Source organism: Eumetopias jubatus, unplaced genomic scaffold (assembly GCF_037043125.1).
Source record: "Eumetopias jubatus isolate StellerSeaLion01/CBP00866 unplaced genomic scaffold, mEumJub1_p1.0 scaffold_17, whole genome shotgun sequence".
Classification (NCBI taxonomy): domain Eukaryota; kingdom Metazoa; phylum Chordata; class Mammalia; order Carnivora; family Otariidae; genus Eumetopias; species Eumetopias jubatus.
Genome location: NW_028274823.1, coordinates 80,877,489 through 80,895,995, shown reverse-complemented (window position 1 = coordinate 80,895,995; position 18,507 = coordinate 80,877,489). Strand labels below are relative to the sequence as shown.

General features: G+C 41.2%; 1 protein-coding gene across 2 annotated transcripts; it reads left to right on the top strand.

Annotated features, from left to right (window-relative positions):
* The first annotated feature begins 3,148 nt into the window (after positions 1-3,148).
* LIPF (lipase F, gastric type) lies at positions 3,149-17,853 on the top strand. Of its 2 annotated transcripts, none has more exons than XM_028104612.2 (9): positions 3,149-3,253; positions 3,430-3,547; positions 4,455-4,554; positions 5,649-5,758; positions 10,050-10,186; positions 11,791-11,937; positions 14,257-14,328; positions 14,910-14,981; positions 17,617-17,853. In XM_028104612.2, the coding sequence occupies exons 1-9, from the start codon at positions 3,149-3,151 to the stop codon at positions 17,851-17,853; spliced, it is 1,098 nt and encodes a 365-aa protein (XP_027960413.1). The 2 variants fall into 2 exon arrangements, with proteins under 2 accessions (XP_027960413.1, XP_027960412.1); XM_028104611.2 differs by having other exon boundaries at positions 4,356-4,554.
* Positions 17,854-18,507: the final 654 nt, after the last annotated feature.

The window sequence follows — 18,507 nt, the reverse complement described above, 5'->3', positions numbered from 1 at the left end:
AACTGTATTTATTCAGTGTTTATGACATGCCTATCATGTTGTTAAGAACTTTCATTAACTTCATGGGTTTTGATAATAACTTTGGGACATGCACCATTACTTGATGTATTTTCTCGAACAGGAAACCATCTCAGCGAAGGCAACTAACTTCCACACTCAACATGCTGGACACACTCCCCAGTACACAGTGAGCCCTCTGCAAATGTTAGTTACTGGTATCATCTTAGAGCTGGTCCATGGGCATTTTGAGCACACTTAACCTGCCCCTGAACATCTTTGAGCCCATGTTTCCAACTGGGTTGTTGGGACATCCTATAACTTAAACCATAGGTTAAGTGTCCTCACTTTACAATGCCAAATCACTTAATGAGGCAATAGATGGTATAAAATTATGGCTCCTTGAAATATGTGGTCAAACCCTTCTGGCTTGAATGTTAGAACACTGCTGGTTGGTCTTTATGTACTTTCTAAAATATCTTTGTAAAGACATGGTTAAAATTCCATTTGTAAGGGACACTATTATATCTAATCCTACACTAAATAAGTGGCCAAACTCTTAGACCAGAGGGTCAGCTTGAGGTCTGGAGAGCTTCAGTCTGGCTTTCCTGTAAGTTGCAAAGTATGCTAAGTGTTCTACATGAATTATGACAACTGGTTATACTGCCTGTGTTGAAACATCAGCAACTGAGAAATCACTACTTTCCAAAGAACCCCACTTGAGTCCAATGATTCGAATCTTACAAAGCTCTTCACAATACAGAATTAAAATCTTTCCACGTGTGACCTCCATATATTGCTCCTAGTACTCAGTAGTTTTTTTTTTAGATTATTTATTTGTTTATTTGAGAGAGAGAGGAGAGAGAGAGCACGAGTGGGTGGGAGGGGCAGAGGGAGAAGGAGAAGCAGACTCCCCCCTGAGCAGGGAACCTGACGTGGGACTCGATCCCAGGACCCCGAGATCATGACCTGAGCTGAAGGCAGATGCTTAACTGACTGAGCTTCCCAGGTGTTCCAGCACTTAGTAGTTTCTTAACAAATATTTATTGAATGACTTATTTCGGACTCACTAAACATGAATTGATTTAAGACTGTCCGCCATATGGCATCTCTTCAAATATTTGAGGACAAATATCACTTCTCCCTTGAGGCTTTTTCACCAGCTTAATATCCGAAGCTTCTCAAACATGTAGTTGGTGATTACAACATAGAAGGGGGTTTAGATGGTCTGGGTCTAATGTCAAATAGTTTATCTATGCTGAGAAATAAGTGATAATTGCCATCACAAGATCAGAAAAGTAAAGGGCTATAAAAGTGGTCCTTTGGAAAAGGGTTATAAATTGTAATTTCAATAAAAGCGGAAAAATGGAAAAGAACATCAATTTAGTTCTAATAAGTTTGAGTGTAAGGGGGATTCTTTATTGTCCAAGAGAAAATGCTGACCAGCTGCCCCAAGCATCACATGTTGACAAGCAAGTCTGGTAAATTTTAAATTGGGCAACTCAGTTTTTCCAGGTAGCTCAGAGTAAAAAAATTAATTCATTCATTTTATAGCAAGCACATTTTGTCACTGGGCAGTATTGCTTTATAACTACAAGATGCCTAAAAATTTTGTTGTTCTAATTTTACTTTTCAGATGAGACCTTTTTAATTTTATAAATGGTACTACGTGCACTGTACTACATACACCAAAGGAACGATATTCTGTGCCTTGTTTTTACAATCCACCTAAGATAACTTTTCATATAAATACATACATACGTATCTCACTTTTTTCTCTTTGGGGAGAGAGTGTTATAGTATTTTCTTCTTTTTATTTTTTAATTTAAATACAATTGATATATAACATTTATATCCGTTTTAAGTGTACAGCATTAATGATTTGCATATACTGTGAAATGATCACCACAATAGGTGTAGTTAACATCCATCACCACACATAGTTACAGAATTATGTTTTCTTATGATGGAAACCTTTAAGATCTACTCTCTTAGCAACTTTAAAAAATACAATACAATATTATTATCGCCTATAGTCTCCATGCTGTACATTATATCCCCCCGATTTATTTATTTTATAGCTGGGAGTTTGTACTTTTTAATCTGCTTCTTCCATTTCGTTCCTCCTCCACCTCCCTGCCTCTGGTAACCACCCATCTGTTCTCTGTATCCAGGAGTTCAGTTGTTTTGCTTTTTGTTTTGGTGTTTTTGTTTGTTTGTTTTAGATGCCACATATAAATGAGAGCATACAGTATTTGTCTTTCTCTGACTTATTTCACTTAGCAGGATGCCCTCGAGGTCCATCCATGTTGTCCTATATGGCAAGATTTCCTTCTTTTTAAAGGCTGAGTAGTATTTCAGTGTGTGTGTGTGTGTGTGTGTGTTTGTGTGGCATTTTCTTTATCGATTTATCTATCAATGGACACTTACATTGCTTCCATGTCTTGGCTATCGTAAATAATGCTGCAGTGAACATGGGGGTGCAGATATCTTTCTGAGTTAGTGGTATTTGTTTTCTTTGGCTAAATATTCAGAAGTGGGATTGTTGAGTTATATGATAGTTCTATTTATAATTTTTCTGAGGAACCTCCGTACTGTTTTTGCACCAACTTACATTTCCATCAATAGTGAGTGCCCAAGGGTTCCCTTTTCTCCACATCCTTGCCAACACTTGTTGCGCTTGCTGTTTCTTGTCTTTTGGTAATAATCACGCACAGGTGTGAGGTGGTATTTCATTGCAGTTTTGATTTGTGTCTCACTTTTTTTTTAAGCAATATGCATGACATTCTGTTGTATGGTTTACACAATAATTTATAAGATTATGTTCTCTGCTGATAGGCACTTAAGTCATTCCCAATCTTTCCTATTATAAACAATGCTGTAGTGAACATCCGCAAACATATAGATGGTTTTAGACACATCTGTGGTTATAGACACATTTGTGGAATCAAGTAGAGTGAAAACATGCGAAGCATTAAAATACTTATGCTGACATCCACATGTCCCAGTTTATTGCCCAACAGAATATAAGCAAACCTAAGCCTTTCTCTACTTTGCATGAAGGTAAAATTAGCACAAAAATACAAGTATTATGAAAGTATAATGGGCTAGTCATGGCACTGGTTACTCTTCTTTTTCAGGTAAGACAAAAATGTGGTTGCTATTAACAGTGACAAGTTTGATATCTGCACTTGGATCTACACATGGTTACTTTGGAAAATTACATCCTATAAGCCCTGAAGTGACTATGAATATTGTAAGTTACCAGGGTTGGGGGTGGGGACACTATGGAACCAAGAGCAAGTGCCATGACTTAGAATCATGGCCAGTTGAAGCTTTTACATGACAGATCAAGAATAACTAACAGCATCTACTTACTGGACGCATTTAAAAACTCAACTAAATCTAAAAGCTTTTGTTTTTCCTCATCAGAGTCAGATGATCGCCTATTGGGGATACCCAAGTGAAGAGTATGATGTCGTGACTGAAGATGGTTATATACTTGGGATCAACAGAATTCCTTATGGGAAGAAAAATTCAGAGAATATAGGTATAATCCTCCCTCCCTTCCTCTCTCCCTCTCTCTTTTCTTCCTTTCATTCCACCCTTGTTTCTTTCCTCCCTCCCTTCCTCCTTTCATCTCTCCCTAAGGACTTAATGAGTCTTGCTCATTCTGGAAATGCAGCAATGACAAAACCTTATCTCCGGTCTTCAAAGAGATTACCATCAAGTCAATGAGATGCATGAACAGATGGTTATAATAATACGTGATAAGTGCAAAGCTAGAACTCTCCAGAGGATATTGAACTGGAAGTTCTGGCAAAGGTGCCTAACTCAGCTAGTGGAGGTCAAGGAAAACGTGCTCTAGAAGTAATAACTAAGCTGAGTCCTGGAGGACCAGGAAGCGTTAGCCAGGATGTGTATTACAGTAAGGAGGATGGGGAGGCGATTTGAGGCTCATTTCCCAAACAGATAAATGTCACTTAAATAAAAATTTATCTTGTTTTCATCGCGGGAAAATTGTGAAGTACAAAAGGATAAAATTAAGCAACATCACGTATCACTTTACCAGTCACAATCCACTTAACATCACGCTGAACTTCCTTAGAATATAAGTTTTTCAATAGCTTTCTGAGGTATAATTGGCCTACAATAAACTGCACATGTTTAAAATGCACAATCTGATACATTGTGTCACTTGAGAAACCACCACCACGATTAAGATAATATATTCAAATATTCAACTCAATCAAGCAAACGTATTTAATTCTAGTCGTCTGAAAGCCTATTTCTGTCTTCGTGTTTATCTGAGAATGAGGAATGAGTGTATAAAGCTTGGATATGATTTTCTCCCTCAGGCCGGAGACCTGTTGCATTTTTGCAGCATGGTTTGCTCGCATCAGCCACAAACTGGATCTCCAACCTGCCCAACAACAGCCTGGCCTTCATTCTGGCAGACGCAGGTTATGATGTGTGGCTGGGCAACAGCAGGGGAAACACCTGGGCCAGGAGAAACCTATACTTCTCCCCAGACTCAGTTGAATTCTGGGCTTTCAGGTAAAGAAAGGGGACAGGAAAGATGGACAATGAAAAATAAACATTGAGTCTAAAAAGCATGGGTATTCATGAATGCATATTCCAGTCCAGTCCCATTTTAATATATTACACTCTCGGTAGGAAGAAAGCAAGTCATTTTTATTCTAATACCTTCTTGGATTCTTCCATACACCTCAGTCCAAGGGTAGCTTTTCCTTCACATTTTCTATGATCTCGGTATGCATGATTAGCCCAATTTCCTGAATATGCTTTTCCAAATGGAATGAGAGAAATGACCGAAGTATGGAAATTCGCTGCCCGCCGCAGATTCCAAAAGGAACATCCGTGGAGATTTGGGAGGATGTCCAAATTCAGTTGGGGGTTCAAGAACCCAAGTCACCATCGAAAGTGAGGTGGGGGAGGGGGCGTGAAATCGGACACCGTGGAAAGCTTTTCAAGGGTTTCCTATCTCTGGCCCTCTTGTGCCCCATTCCTGGAAAGTGCTGATGGAAGGGGGAAAAGAAGAGATTTTGGTGATGCTGCTGAGGTACAGAAGGGCTCTGAGTGTTCCAAGACCTGAAAGGAAGTCCATGTCTCTGGAGTGGTGAGAAAGAGAGATAGGTCAGGTGGGCTCCGCGGGCCATGCTGAGGGCCTCAGAGCTCACCCTTCACGCAAGGAGAAGCCACTGAACAGTTTCCAACAAGGCAGTGGCAGAATCCCATTTTCATTTTCAAAAGATTATTCTGGCTGATCTCTGGGGAGTAAAAGAGAGGGCAATATGATTCATCTCAATTGGCACCGGAACACTGCATACAAATGATGATTAAGTCTGACATTCATTTTTAGGGATAAAAAGAATCCCCACCTACAGATGCTCTCTTGTTTGGATTAAGTTGCAGCTGTACTGTTCTGCTTCAGAAATGATGTCAGCTCTTGATAAAAAGCCACCCCCCCCAAAAGCACCTGACACTAACTAATGGTCTATAAGCAGCAATGCTTAGAGAATCCAGGTTTCTCTTTCTCAGAGAGAGGTTTAGCTATAAATACGCTTGACTTTTAGAAATTATGGCAAGGAAATGTATTCAGTGTTATTTTGTCTTTGTTTTTCTTGCAGCTTTGATGAGATGGCTAAATACGACCTTCCAGCCACGATTGACTTAATTTTAAAGAAAACCGGACAGGATAAGCTACACTATGTTGGCCATTCCCAGGGTACCACCATTGGTAGGTAAAAGCAGCTGAAGCAGGTGGTTTTGTTTGTATAGACCCAGGCATGTTGGTCATCTCGCTAATCGCTTTCCGTTCATCATATAAAGGAATGGCTGCAACAATCCAGTGATATAGGGACAATTACTGGTCCTACTGTATATATGGGGAAACAAAACACGAGGGTAGATAATTTGTGCAAGGTAACACAGGTAGGGCAAATAGGGTAGCTCAGATACCAGCTCAGGCTGGTATCAGGACTCCCAAGCCCATGCCTTGAGATACTGCACCTCCTGGCCTCTGGACTGAATGTCTTCCATCTATTCAACCACATTTATGGAGCACCTGCAATGTGTCCTAAGAATATAGCAATAAATAAAGGAGATGAAAATTTCCCTCCTTGTGCTACAGATACTCCAGTGGGGAGGCAGAGAAAGTAACAAGGATTAAAAAGTAAAATATAGAGTAGGTTAGATAATGGTAATGCTTGGGAAGCAAATAAATCAGGAAAGCCTATTAGGGAGCATCAGAGGGGACACAGTGAGTTCAGATAGAGAATACCACCAGCTCTCTGAGTAAAGGCGTGAAGGAGGTGGGCGGTGGGGGTGAGCCATGTGTACACCTGAAAGACTGATGTTCTGGGAAGAGGGAACAGCAAGTGCAAACTGTCTGAGGTTGCAGCCAGTTCAAGGAAGGGTGATGAGGTGATTCATTGTATGGCTGAATCAGACGGAAAGCAAGAGACGAGATGGGGGTGTGGTCTAAGGAAGGAGGACTATTCGGAGCTTTTTGGCTGTTAAGGGGATTGCAGCTCTTACTCTGAGTAAAAAGGGAAACCAGAGTAGAGTTTTGAAAAGAGGAGTACCAGGATCCGACCTCAGGATCCTCAACAGGATTAGAAGTTACAAGGTCCTGTTAACAGGATCCCCCCAGTTGCCAATGGGGAGAAAGAACTGGGTAGAGGACCTAGGGAGAGGACTCTTAGAATAACCCATTCGAGGCATGCTTGTGACCTGGATGCGGGTGGGTAGCTGTGGTGCATGGTTAGGTTCTAAATGTGTTCTGGAAGTGGAACCTACAGGACTTGCCTCCACATTGGATACAGGGTGTAAGGGAAAGAGAGGAGTCCGGGATGACACAAGGTTTGTGGCCTGAGCACCTAGAGCAATGGAGATGCCCAACCCACGAGGGGGTCGGCTGTGAGAAGGGCTGATATGGTCCAGGGGCACAGGGGCTCTGTTTTCTCGCTGTTGGGTGTCGGATACCTGTTGGAGATCTAAGGGGAAGGCCAAGCAGTTGAGTAATGATACAAATCTGGAGTTCAGGAGAGAGGACTGGACTGAAAACACAAAATGTACGTGAGACAGGACGCAATAACCAATGGAGTGAGTTCAGGAAAGAGGAGGAGCCCGAGGACTAAGCCCTGGGCTGCTCTTAATTTAGAAGATGAGGAGGAGTCAGACAAAGGAGCTGAGGAGTCATGGTGACAGTGCTATGATGGAGCCAGGAGTCCCTGGTGTTCTGGAAGTCAAGGGGAGAACGTGTTTTAAGAAGGAGAAGGTGGTCAACTGTGGAAGAGACTAGTGATGAATCACGTGAACTGAAGTCTAAGAAGGGACCATTGGATTTGGCAGCCGGACAGGTGTAGGGAACCTTCCTAACAGCAACCTCAGAGGAGTGGTTGGGATGAAAGCATAATCCGGTGAGTTCAAGAGCAGACAAGAGAAAGCTATAAATGGAAGGAAAAGGGTGGAAGCAGAAGGCGAAGGTGGGGTCACAGGGGAGGAATAACGATGTGTTTTTACACTAGTCCCTACTCTCAGCTGATGACCTGAGTCCCTGCCATGAAGCTAGGCAATCAGAGCGTCCATATATAGACATCTATGCAGGGAAGTGGATGAAGTTGGTGGCGGGCACATGGATCTCACCTACAGAATTTTAAAGAGTTGATTTATTTATTTGAGAGCGAGTGAGCATGAGTGGGCAGAGGGAGAAGCAGATTCCCCGCTGAGCAGGGAGCCTCACATGGGGCTCAATCCCAGGACCCTGGGATCATGACCTGAGCCGAAGGCAGATGCTTAACTGACTGAGCCACCCAGGCACCACTCTCCTATAAAATTTTAGAGAAAAATGTCAGTGACAAAGAGCTTCCCAGTGTCCTTTGTCATTACATCGTAGGTCATGTTCTCAAGGAGATGAGGATTAGTATTCAGGGTGTTTTATAAGTAAACACTGCTAGGGTAAAGGGCAGAAAAGCAAGACTAGGCAGAGGGAGAAGCTGGGACATGACGTGGTCCCCAAAAGGTGTCTGCCAACTCTGTATGAGATGGCTCTTCAGAGTCTTTGAGTGGGACTAGGTGACCCACTTGCTGACCAGCCATTCAATGCAGACTGCCCTGGGAGGGGATTCCCTTGAATTCGTTGAGAACCTTGGATTCTCTTGGGCAAAAGTAAAATTAGAGAGGAGTCACAAACTTCCCTGCCTCTAGGGTTGAATAAATGCCTCGGACATGAAGAAGAATCTGGACAGTGCAGCACAGCATCAATCACATGTGGTCAGCAATCGACTCAAATCCTTTTTTTTTTTTAAGATTTATTTATTTATTTATTTATTTTAGAGAGAGAGAGAGCATGCGCACGTTTGCGCGGGGAGACGGGCAGAAGGAGAGGGAGAATCCCAAGCAGACGTCCCACTGAGCATGGAGCCTGACATGGGGCTTGATCTCACAACCCTGAGATCTATGACCTGAGCTGAAATCAAGAGTTGGACACTCAACCAAACGAGCCACTCAGGCACCCCTCAAAATCCTTTGTTAAAAACGGGGAGATGTTCTAGATTACTAAAATTGACTCCTTCAGTTTCCAAAACCATACAAAACTTTCATTATTTTGGAGGGAAGTCTGCCTTAACTTAAGACACACTGCTGCATCTTTAAAGAACACCCACTGAACAGAGTTAACCTTTCCTTGATGATCTAAGGTTATAAAATTATTGCCTTGAGATGCAATGCAACAATTTCCTAGGATTTATTGAGATGAGTAGAACTGACACTAAATGACACCAAACTACCGCTCTTTGGGGTCATGTGAATTTTGAACATTCTACTCTTCTTTGTCACTAATGGATACCTTGTCATTGCTGTTACCACACTCATAGATTTCTGGGAGGTGTTTCTGCTTTGAATTTGCATCTTTTAATCTTCTGTGTACTGGAAAGTCAGATAAGTATCCTTGTTAGGATTGTGTCTCAAATAGGATTGTTTATTCTGAGCAAGCAAATGTATTCGGGGAAGTCACCTGTCCTGACAGTGAGGGGACCTATAGACACCCAAGCTAACTCTTCAAGTGTGATTCTTGCTTTTTCTGGGTGATAGGCTTGCTGTAATCTGCAGAATTAGGCAACCAAGAACACCATTCTTCCTTAAGCAGAATTAGGCTGAGGTAGGTGAGGTAGGTGTTTACATTTGAAAGTCTTTTTTATTTTTTTCAGGTCATTCTTGTGTCTAATCAATATGCCATTATAAACCATGGGGAGAGATTATCCTATGTAGTTTGACTGTATAGAGTTTAGCTTAATAACTCTTTGATCACATCCGAATCTACTAATATGCTACCGTTCATAAGAGCAATCAATTACAGTCAAGAGTTGAGTATATTTACCGTGTGTAGATGTTTGAATTATTGTGTCTAGTCACTTGTCCAGCACTTACAATGTGACTAGTGTCCTGATAAAATACCTTCTATAACTCGCCTCACTTGGTTCCTAAAAAAACCTACTGAAGCACTCATTATTATTAGCCCCATGTTTCAGATGAGAAAAATGAGGCTTGTAGTGCTTAAGTGATTTGTCCAAGGTCACAAAACTGGTAAACCACATAGCCAGGATTCAAATCTTGTTTGGTCAGATTTAAAACTTTTTCAATCTTCTCACTTACATACCCTACTCATATTAAATGCTAATTATCTCATTGTGATGACATGAATTTGAACTCATCAAATCCTATATGTGGTATAAATAACTCTTTATCACCCCATGCGAATTGTAAGTTGCCCTGTTTTCTAATGTGGTGATGAAAGAATTTATTTTAACTTTTTACAAGTTCTAGCCTCATGCATGTTCCTAGAGAGAATCTATGAAAATAAAACAAATACACTAAAATGTGATCACTCTGAACAAGTTTCTCTCTCTTAGTAAATGGCACTCTGAGTAAATCCAAAATAATGTCCACTTGTAAAACACACACACACACACACACACACACACACACACACACACCTTCTTCACTGGTTCCTTGTCATTCTGTTTCAGGTTTCATCGCCTTTTCTACCAATCCCAAGCTGGCTGAAAGAATCAAAACCTTCTCTGCATTAGCTCCAGTTGCCACTGTGAAGTACACCAAAACCCTGCTAAACAAACTCATGCTTGTTCCTTCATTCCTCTTCAAGGTATGCGATTCGCTTTAACTGAATCTAAGATATCAAATTGTCCTCGGTCTCAGAGTGAGGGAAAGAGAAGAGAAACACCACGTGGACAACCATGTTTCTGGCCAAGAGTGGAAATGTGCACATGCGTGCTTTAGTTCTTGACTCGCACTGACCATGGAAATGTGCACATGCGTGCTTTAGTTCTTGACTCGCACTGACCGTGGTTGAATCCCCATTACAGCCGCTGAGATCCCCCTTTCTGCATTCTCAGTTGCTTTACATAGGTTAGCAATACTGGGAGTGTTGGTCCCCTTCACAAACGTTTCGTTTCCTTCATAGCTGTATGAAAACCATGATTCAGGGAAGGAGAGATAAAAACAAAACCAGTCAAAGAAGAAGCCTAAATCACCTGCACCAAGAAAACCAGAAAGGGGAAGGGTAGAAAAAAAAGCGAAGGAGAGGGAAATAGAGAAAGAATGCTCCTTGAGGCAAGCACCTTGAGACCCTTCATCAAATGCCCTTGGCTTTCCAAAACTTTTCTTAAGAGCTTCCCCTTTAAATGGGGTTCCAGAGGGCAGGAGTGTGGATTGCAATAACCCGTAAATATTAAGTGTCTTCTATAGTAGGCACACATCAGAGGGAATTAAAGATCTTTGTTTTTCCAGCACTTAATCACCTACATGTCCCACTTACCGAAACCAACGCACACAGACACTGACACAACTTCCTTCAGGAAAACAGTTTTACTGCAGGCCCTAGAACATAATGATTGCTATTTCCTTCTGTGGTTTTGTACTATTCATTTCTTTTCACTCTGAACTAACTTGTATGTCGAAAGCCTGAGACTTTATCTACAGTCAAACTACATTTGTAAAGCTTTTGTTCAAAACGTGAAAATTTGGGATGAACTTGAGTATCATGACTGGCTGCATTAATGCAGGTGTTTCTTTCCTTCCTGTGCTCAGATTTTCTGATAGGCAGTGTAGATAGTTGGTTTAAAAATAATAATAATAAGTGTTAGACCTTAAGTCAGAGGCTTGAGGTTTGGGTCAGGATGCTAGCTTTAGAGAATTTATGAACTTTATAGTCAGATCTAGTTCGCACAAGATCCGAACTATTTCTTAGCCTCCCATTTCCTCATGCATAATATGGGGATAACCAAATGTCTTTTCCTCAAGAAGAAGTTGAGGCAAATCCTTCCAAAGTCTTTGCTGAAAATATGGCTGAGTCACCATTTTGGCTCCTGATCTTGTCATGATTTATTGCTAAAATAACACATCTTGACACTTAGTTATGACATCCTGCCACGTTGTTTCATGATTTTATTTCATAACACTTATTAGCCCAACTAGACTGTAACTCTTTGTGTCTTATACTTCTTCTCGGCAGCCACTACGTTTCTCAATGGAACAGTAAATATTCAAGGTTGGTCATCTGCCCTGTCCATTCCCCAACTTTATTGTGGGAATTAAATGAGAAAAAGTATATGAAATTCCTGAAACAACATAAAGAAATATGAAAATCTCATCAGCCATTTCACACCTGTACCAGTAAACTAGACAAATTAATGAGTCTTCTCTGCTGCTTAATTTTTACAAACCTCTACTGATGCTTTTATTTTTCAGCTTATCTTTGGTGACAAAATATTCTACCCACACCACTTTTTTGATCACTTTCTTGCTACTGAGGTGTGTTCCCGTGAGACGGTGAATCTCCTCTGCAGCAATGCCTTATTCATCATTTGTGGATTTGACACTAAGAACTTGAACATGGTTTGTATGCGTTGACATTTCTTTTTTTTTTTTTAAGATTTTATTTATTTATTTATTTGACAGAGAGACACAACGAGAGAGGGATCACAAGCAGGGGGGGAGGGAGAGGGAGAAGCAGGCTCCCTGCTGAACAGGGAGCCCGATGCGGGGTTCGATCCCAGGACCCTGAGATCACGACCTGAGCCAAAGGCAGACACTTAATGACTGAGCCACCCAGGTGCCCCTGCATTGACGTTTCTATTCTGAATATTTTGAGCAAATTTTGATGACTTGTCCTACCATCACTTAGACATGGTATTCTAAAAAAACAAAAAAACAAAACAAAAAAAAATTAGGAGTAGTGGGTGCCTGGGTGGCTCAGTTGGTTAAGCATCCAACTCTTGATCTCAGCTCAGGTCTTGATCTGAGGGTCGTGAGTTCAAGCCCTGTGTTGGGCTCCATGCTGGGTGTGGAGTCTCCTTAAAACAAAAACAAAACAAAAAAACTAGGTGTAGCTTCAGAATTGTGTCCATGCTATGTAGATAAGCCCAAGGGAAGTCACGTCATTGCTCCCAGTTTCATTCCCTCCAGCTCCCTGCTGTCACCCAAGTGCCCCCCTAAAGTAAACACCATGTAGAAAAAGTAGTAGATAGTGAGCACTACTCACTTCTGACCACCTAAGTAATTGAGGTAACATTTCAATTCTGTGAGGGGACTCAGTGAACCATATATTTTGGCAGGCTCCTCTGCCGATGTCTAAGCATTGAATAAATGTCCTTAATGCTGATAGTCATTCCCATAAATTTTATAAAATTTATTTCACAGCAACTCTTTATGTTAGCTTTTGTCCATGTTCTTTATCTGGCTATTTCACTTGCTTTGAATTGGGTTTGGGTTTTAAAACATATATGACAAAGTGCAGTATCAAAAGTAGTGAAGAGTATGGATTCAGGGTAAGAGCCTAAATTCAAATCCTATCTTTGGAGCTGAGTCACCCTCATCTGTCTTGGTTTCCTTGTCCGCAACGTATTATTGTGGAGATTAAATGAACTAATACGTGTAAAGCATGGAGAATATAGTTCAAAGCATATGGCTCATAAGAATAGCATATGTTTTGCTACTAATACCATTATATACTGACAATTATCCTCCCTCAGAGTTGTCGGTTAAGTTATATGCCCTTGAACACCTAAGAAAACCAAGTTCATTGACAAGAAGGTAAAATTCTACCTTCAGGTAGAATACTCGCTAAACAATATTTATTGGGGCACTACCAAGTGTTGTAGCTACTGGGAACACGAAGGTGAAAACACAGATACGTTCCTGCCCTCATGGAAATCAAGGATATCCAGTCCTCTTTCTCAATGTTGATCAGAATCTTTGGATATTTTAAAATATATATGAACAAAGGGAATTTTCCTTAGTTTCTATTTTGGATGGCAAATAAAAGTCTCATCCTTCTTTCTTGCAAGAGAGTCCCTCTCCATGGATTTGGGAATGGCTGCCATTTTGTATGTGGAGTATGACGGAGCCATCTACCCTTGTCACACTAAGAAAAGGCAGAACAAATTACTGCATTCCATTCATAAGAGCCTTCTGAGAAAAACCATAGTAAAAATAGAGATGAGGAGCAAAGGAAATTAGAGATTTCATCCTTCTGCATGAACATTATGTGAAGAAAGATTTCATTCTTCTACGATAATGGTCAATTTGTTTGCCATTAGCCATGGTCCTCCATAGAGTGGCACTAAGACCCACTATGAACTAGTCTATGCAAGCTGAGACACGGATTTCAGTTTGTTGTCTGGGGTCTGATCATGGTGGATTAGGACACTGATAGGATACCAGGATGGAACAACCATTGTAAATATCCTGTACGTGTATACTGACCATCACATATATGATGTGTACATACATATGTCTCCTTATATATGCATACAGAGGTCTGCAAAGCAAAAGGCTTGTGTGTGGACATGACATCTACAGCACTCCAGCACTGGGTAGAGAAGAATGGAAGCTGAGAATTTAGAGATCTAGATTAAAGTCTCTGGCTCCACCCTGATAATGAGCTGCATGACATTGGACATTTCTCTAAACTTCTCTGAGCCCCGATTCCCATTTTGATAAAAGGGATGATGAGTTCTCCTCATTGAGGGGCTACAAATCAAACAAACTGGCTCATGCAATTATGCTTTGCAAGATCTAAAGCAGCATACAACTGTGTTGCTCATCTCCTTTGGTAAATGCTGCCTTTAGGCACTTGACCAGGATCAGAAAAATTTAAATCTTAGCTGTTTTTAAGAAACCAAATATACATCTGTGGGTGCCTTTGCTTTCTAGAGTCGCTTGGATGTGTATCTATCACATAATCCAGCGGGAACATCGGTTCAGGACGTCCTCCACTGGTCCCAGGTATCATTTCTCAAATGCTGTTAAAACTTCTTTTGTGTACCGGAACCCCTGGCACTTTACCAGGGGCACTGAAAATAACTATCAGTCCATGTGAATGAAAATCCTATGAGGGGCTCCTGGGTGGCTGAGTCAGTTGAGCTTCTGACTCTTGATTTTGGCTCAGGTCATGATCTTGGGGTCATGAGCTCAAGCCCTGCCTCAGGCTCTGTGCTGAACGTGGAACCTGCTTAAGATTCTCTCTCTCTTCCTCTCCCTCTGCCCCTCCCCACCCCTCTCATGTGCGTGCATTCTCTCTCTCTAAAATAAATAAATAAATAAAATCCTATGAAAACAGTCACTTTGGGGAGCAAAGAAACGAATGATTTTTGATGACTGGGCATGTGAGAAAAAAGTATTTCAAGTAAAGCCACATTTAAACTTGTATAAATATCTGGTCCTGGATGGTCTTGGTTTTTGGAAGGAGAAATATGTTTCAAAAATTGTTTAAATCGAAAATAAACTAACTGGAAGTGTCTGAATTTTGTTTTTCACATAGCAAGGAGAGTTTTTATTTCCCTGTGTTCTTCATTTCTCTACATTAGGCCGTTAAGTCTGGGAAGTTCCAAGCTTTTGACTGGGGCAGCCCGGCTCAGAACATGCTGCACTATCATCAGGTAAGCTTCTTCAAGTTGAAATTGTTCACATTTTGAAAGACAAAGATATAAAAGGTTAAAGGTAAAATTATGATAATCATGCATATATTTTCCAAAGGAATGTTGGTGCCCAGACTCATCCTTAAGGAAATTAGAAAGTAGACAATAATTTCCTTGGAATCCCTTCATCATGCCAGACATCACCCCGTCTCCGTTCTCCCTCTGTACACTCTGCTCCATCAGCTGCGCTCAGGGTACCACACCACCGCGTGCAAGAACCTCCTAGAACACATCACCCCTCACCCCCTTACACAGCCCTGTCCTGTGTCCCAGCCGTCCAGCACACAGTCCTCTCCTTTCAGAAGTGCAATTCGCTGATACAACAAGCCAATAATTCAAACTGTTCATGAGATAAACCTGGAATCTCTGGTCTTCTTCAACAATAGCCCCTCCTTTGTCAACAGCCAGAGAAGTGATTCCACCATATTCCCAGAGGTAAGATGTTAGGATGGCGTGCTTGTAGGTCAAGGCTGGAGATATTCCTCAGCAGACAGGGGCCTTCTTAGAGAGGCAGACATACTGGCCACCCCCTTGCCCTTGCTGCTGCTTTGGAGTCCATCCTCTCTGGGGCCCCCCGAGGCGTTGAGACAGGAATTGCTTCATCGCTCCACCCAGATAGGGAATGAGGCAATGTCTGCAAGCCCTCAGCTCAGGGTACACCCTCAGACCGTCACTGGCTACATTTGAATGGAGAGATACTCTGCAGTTTTTATAATTTTCTTCTGTTTCTTCTTACCCCACCCCAAATTTTCCACCCAAGTATTGGCCGAGCAGCCCTACTGACTTTCATCTGCTTCCACAACTTGATGTTTACAAGGGATTTCTATCTCTTCACCACAATATCTTACGTGTAGAGAAGACGACCCCCCTTTTGTGACATTTTTGATGTCTTTAAAGAGGTACCATCAGATCAAACATTATTGAAAACACTTTCCCCCCCAACCATTGCCTCCTCAAACCCCCAAAACAGTCATTCTTTGCATCTACCTTTCTACCGGGCTCTGTCATCAGAGACTTTCATCTTAAAGGACCCAAAATAACAAATCCCAAGCCCACCCTCCCTCCAGCCAAGCCACAAAACAGCGCAGATGGTCTTCAACTAACTGAGCAGTGACACTAATTTAAGAGCCAGAAGCTAGCATCTGGAAAACTCTTTGAACAATGGAGCATGAATAAAGGAAAGTGGGCTTATTATTATGGGTATTCTCCACACCCCTTTCTCCACTATAATAAAGTGTTAAAATACTATAGAAAATTATATGTGGTGAAATATTTTGCTATGACACAAGTTGGCTATTACATAAAGTGAGAATATAGAAAATTGTAGTATATTGGATTAGTGATCTTGAGAATATGATCTAAAAAGCTAACAAAGTTCTCTGTGGATAGTGGCAAAATTGGTGATGATTTACTTATTCCCTTGCCCTGCTTTGTAAACCTCTTTAAAATCTACGTGTAAATGGTGATCTTCTAGAAATAGCAAATGGGACTGATGATAGCTTTTATCAGAATTTTAACCAATATTTAGTAAAATCAGGTAAGTATTCAACAAATGCAACCCCTTCAATGAACTGACTGACCTACCAACTGACCATACTGGTGAATCAATACAAAGGCAAAATAAATGACTCAAGATATTTCGAGATCATACTTTAGAGTGCCTGGGTAGGAAACAGTCTATTACAGTTAGAATCCAATCAAATCCACTCTTCTTGAGCTTGGGTAGAAATCTAAGTTTTTAATTTGTAAAGAATTGTTACCTAAAGCCTTGCTATTCAAGGCATGGTCCAGAACCAAGAGGATCAGCATTCACCTGGGAATGCAGAATCCCAGCTCTTCCCCCAGATGTACCGAATCTTCATTTTAACAAGATCCGCAAGTGATTCACAGGCCCTTTCAAGTTTGAGAAGTACTGACCTAAAACATATCGCATCCACTTTGCTGTGTGGATACAGGTGACTTTCTCTGAGCAATCACTGGTAAGAATCTCCTTCTAAAACTCCATCATGCCATGTGCAACAACATGGATCAAACTTGAGGGCATTATGCTAAGTGAAGTAAGTCAGACAGAGAAAGACATATACTGTATGATCTCACTTATACGTGGAATCTGGAAACAAAAACAACGGCTGAGTTCATAGATACAGAGAACAGATGGCTGGCTGCCAGAGGTGTGGGGGACACAGGGTGGGTGAAATGGATGAAGATGGTCAAAAGGCACAAACTTCCAGTTTATACAATAAATAAGTCCCGAGGATGTCGTGTACGGCATGGTGACTGTAATTAACAATGCTGTATTGTCTATTTGGAAGTTACCAAGAAAGTGGACCTTAAAAGTTCTCATCACAAGAAAAAAATTTGTAACTATGTGTGGTGATGGACATTAACTAGACTTATTGCGGTGATTATTTCACAATATATGCATCTATTAAATCATTATGTTGTACACCTGAAACTGATACAATGTTATGTGTTAATTACACCTCAGTAGAAAAAGTCATCAGCCAATGCAACATCCTCTAGCAAAGGAATAAGTATTGGGCTTTAAAGTGTAGTTACCTATAAACACTAGGGTTCTTTCTCTCTTGTGTTTTAGCCCACACCTCCTTACTACAACTTGACGGACATGCATGTGCCAATTGCAGTGTGGAACGGAGGCAATGACTTGTTGGCTGACCCTCAAGACGTTGACCTTCTGCTTTCCAAACTACCCAACCTCACTTACCACAAGAAGATTCCTCCTTACAATCACTTGGATTTTATCTGGGCCATGGATGCCCCTCAAGTAATTTACAACGAAATCGTTTCTATGATGGGAGAAAATAATAAGTAGTTCCCCATTTAAAGAATTATCCATTTATTGTTCCGGAATAAGTTCTTCTCTCTCACATGGTGTTTGGGATACAGGGATTCTTTCTGTAATTTTGACTTCAGAAATATATTAGCATCAACGATCTTTCCAGTTGTCATTTTGAATGTCAAAAAAGTTTTACATTTTTTTATTTTTCACTTAAGATGGGTCTTGAAACACTTGGAAGAACACATTTGTGGGGAGGTGAAATGTCTCTCCCAGTCCTTCCAACCCAATGATCTTCTAAACTCAACACGGATTGTGAGACATGAGTCATGAGTGTTACCAAAAGATAGTCATGGGATAGAATACTGACCTCTCTGGTGCATGCTTGAGATTGAGTACATTGCCTTCTGTGGTCTGTTGTTGCTGAAGCTCACTCTGTCCCTCTGTACGCTGGTGATATTCCTTGCTGTTTTGCCTATTTAACCCCATGAAAAGGCAAATTAAGCTATCAGCTGAATGAAGGTCAGCTCACTTTCACTTCCTAGAGGGAAGAGAGCAACTGGCAATAGGGAGCTGTGGTTCTGGAAGTTGGGCTACAAGGTGTGTTCTCCATCCTTCCTGCTGTTCTACCCCCTATCTCTGGACTTTGGCCACAGAACATGCGACAACCAACCGTAAGATTTTTTACAT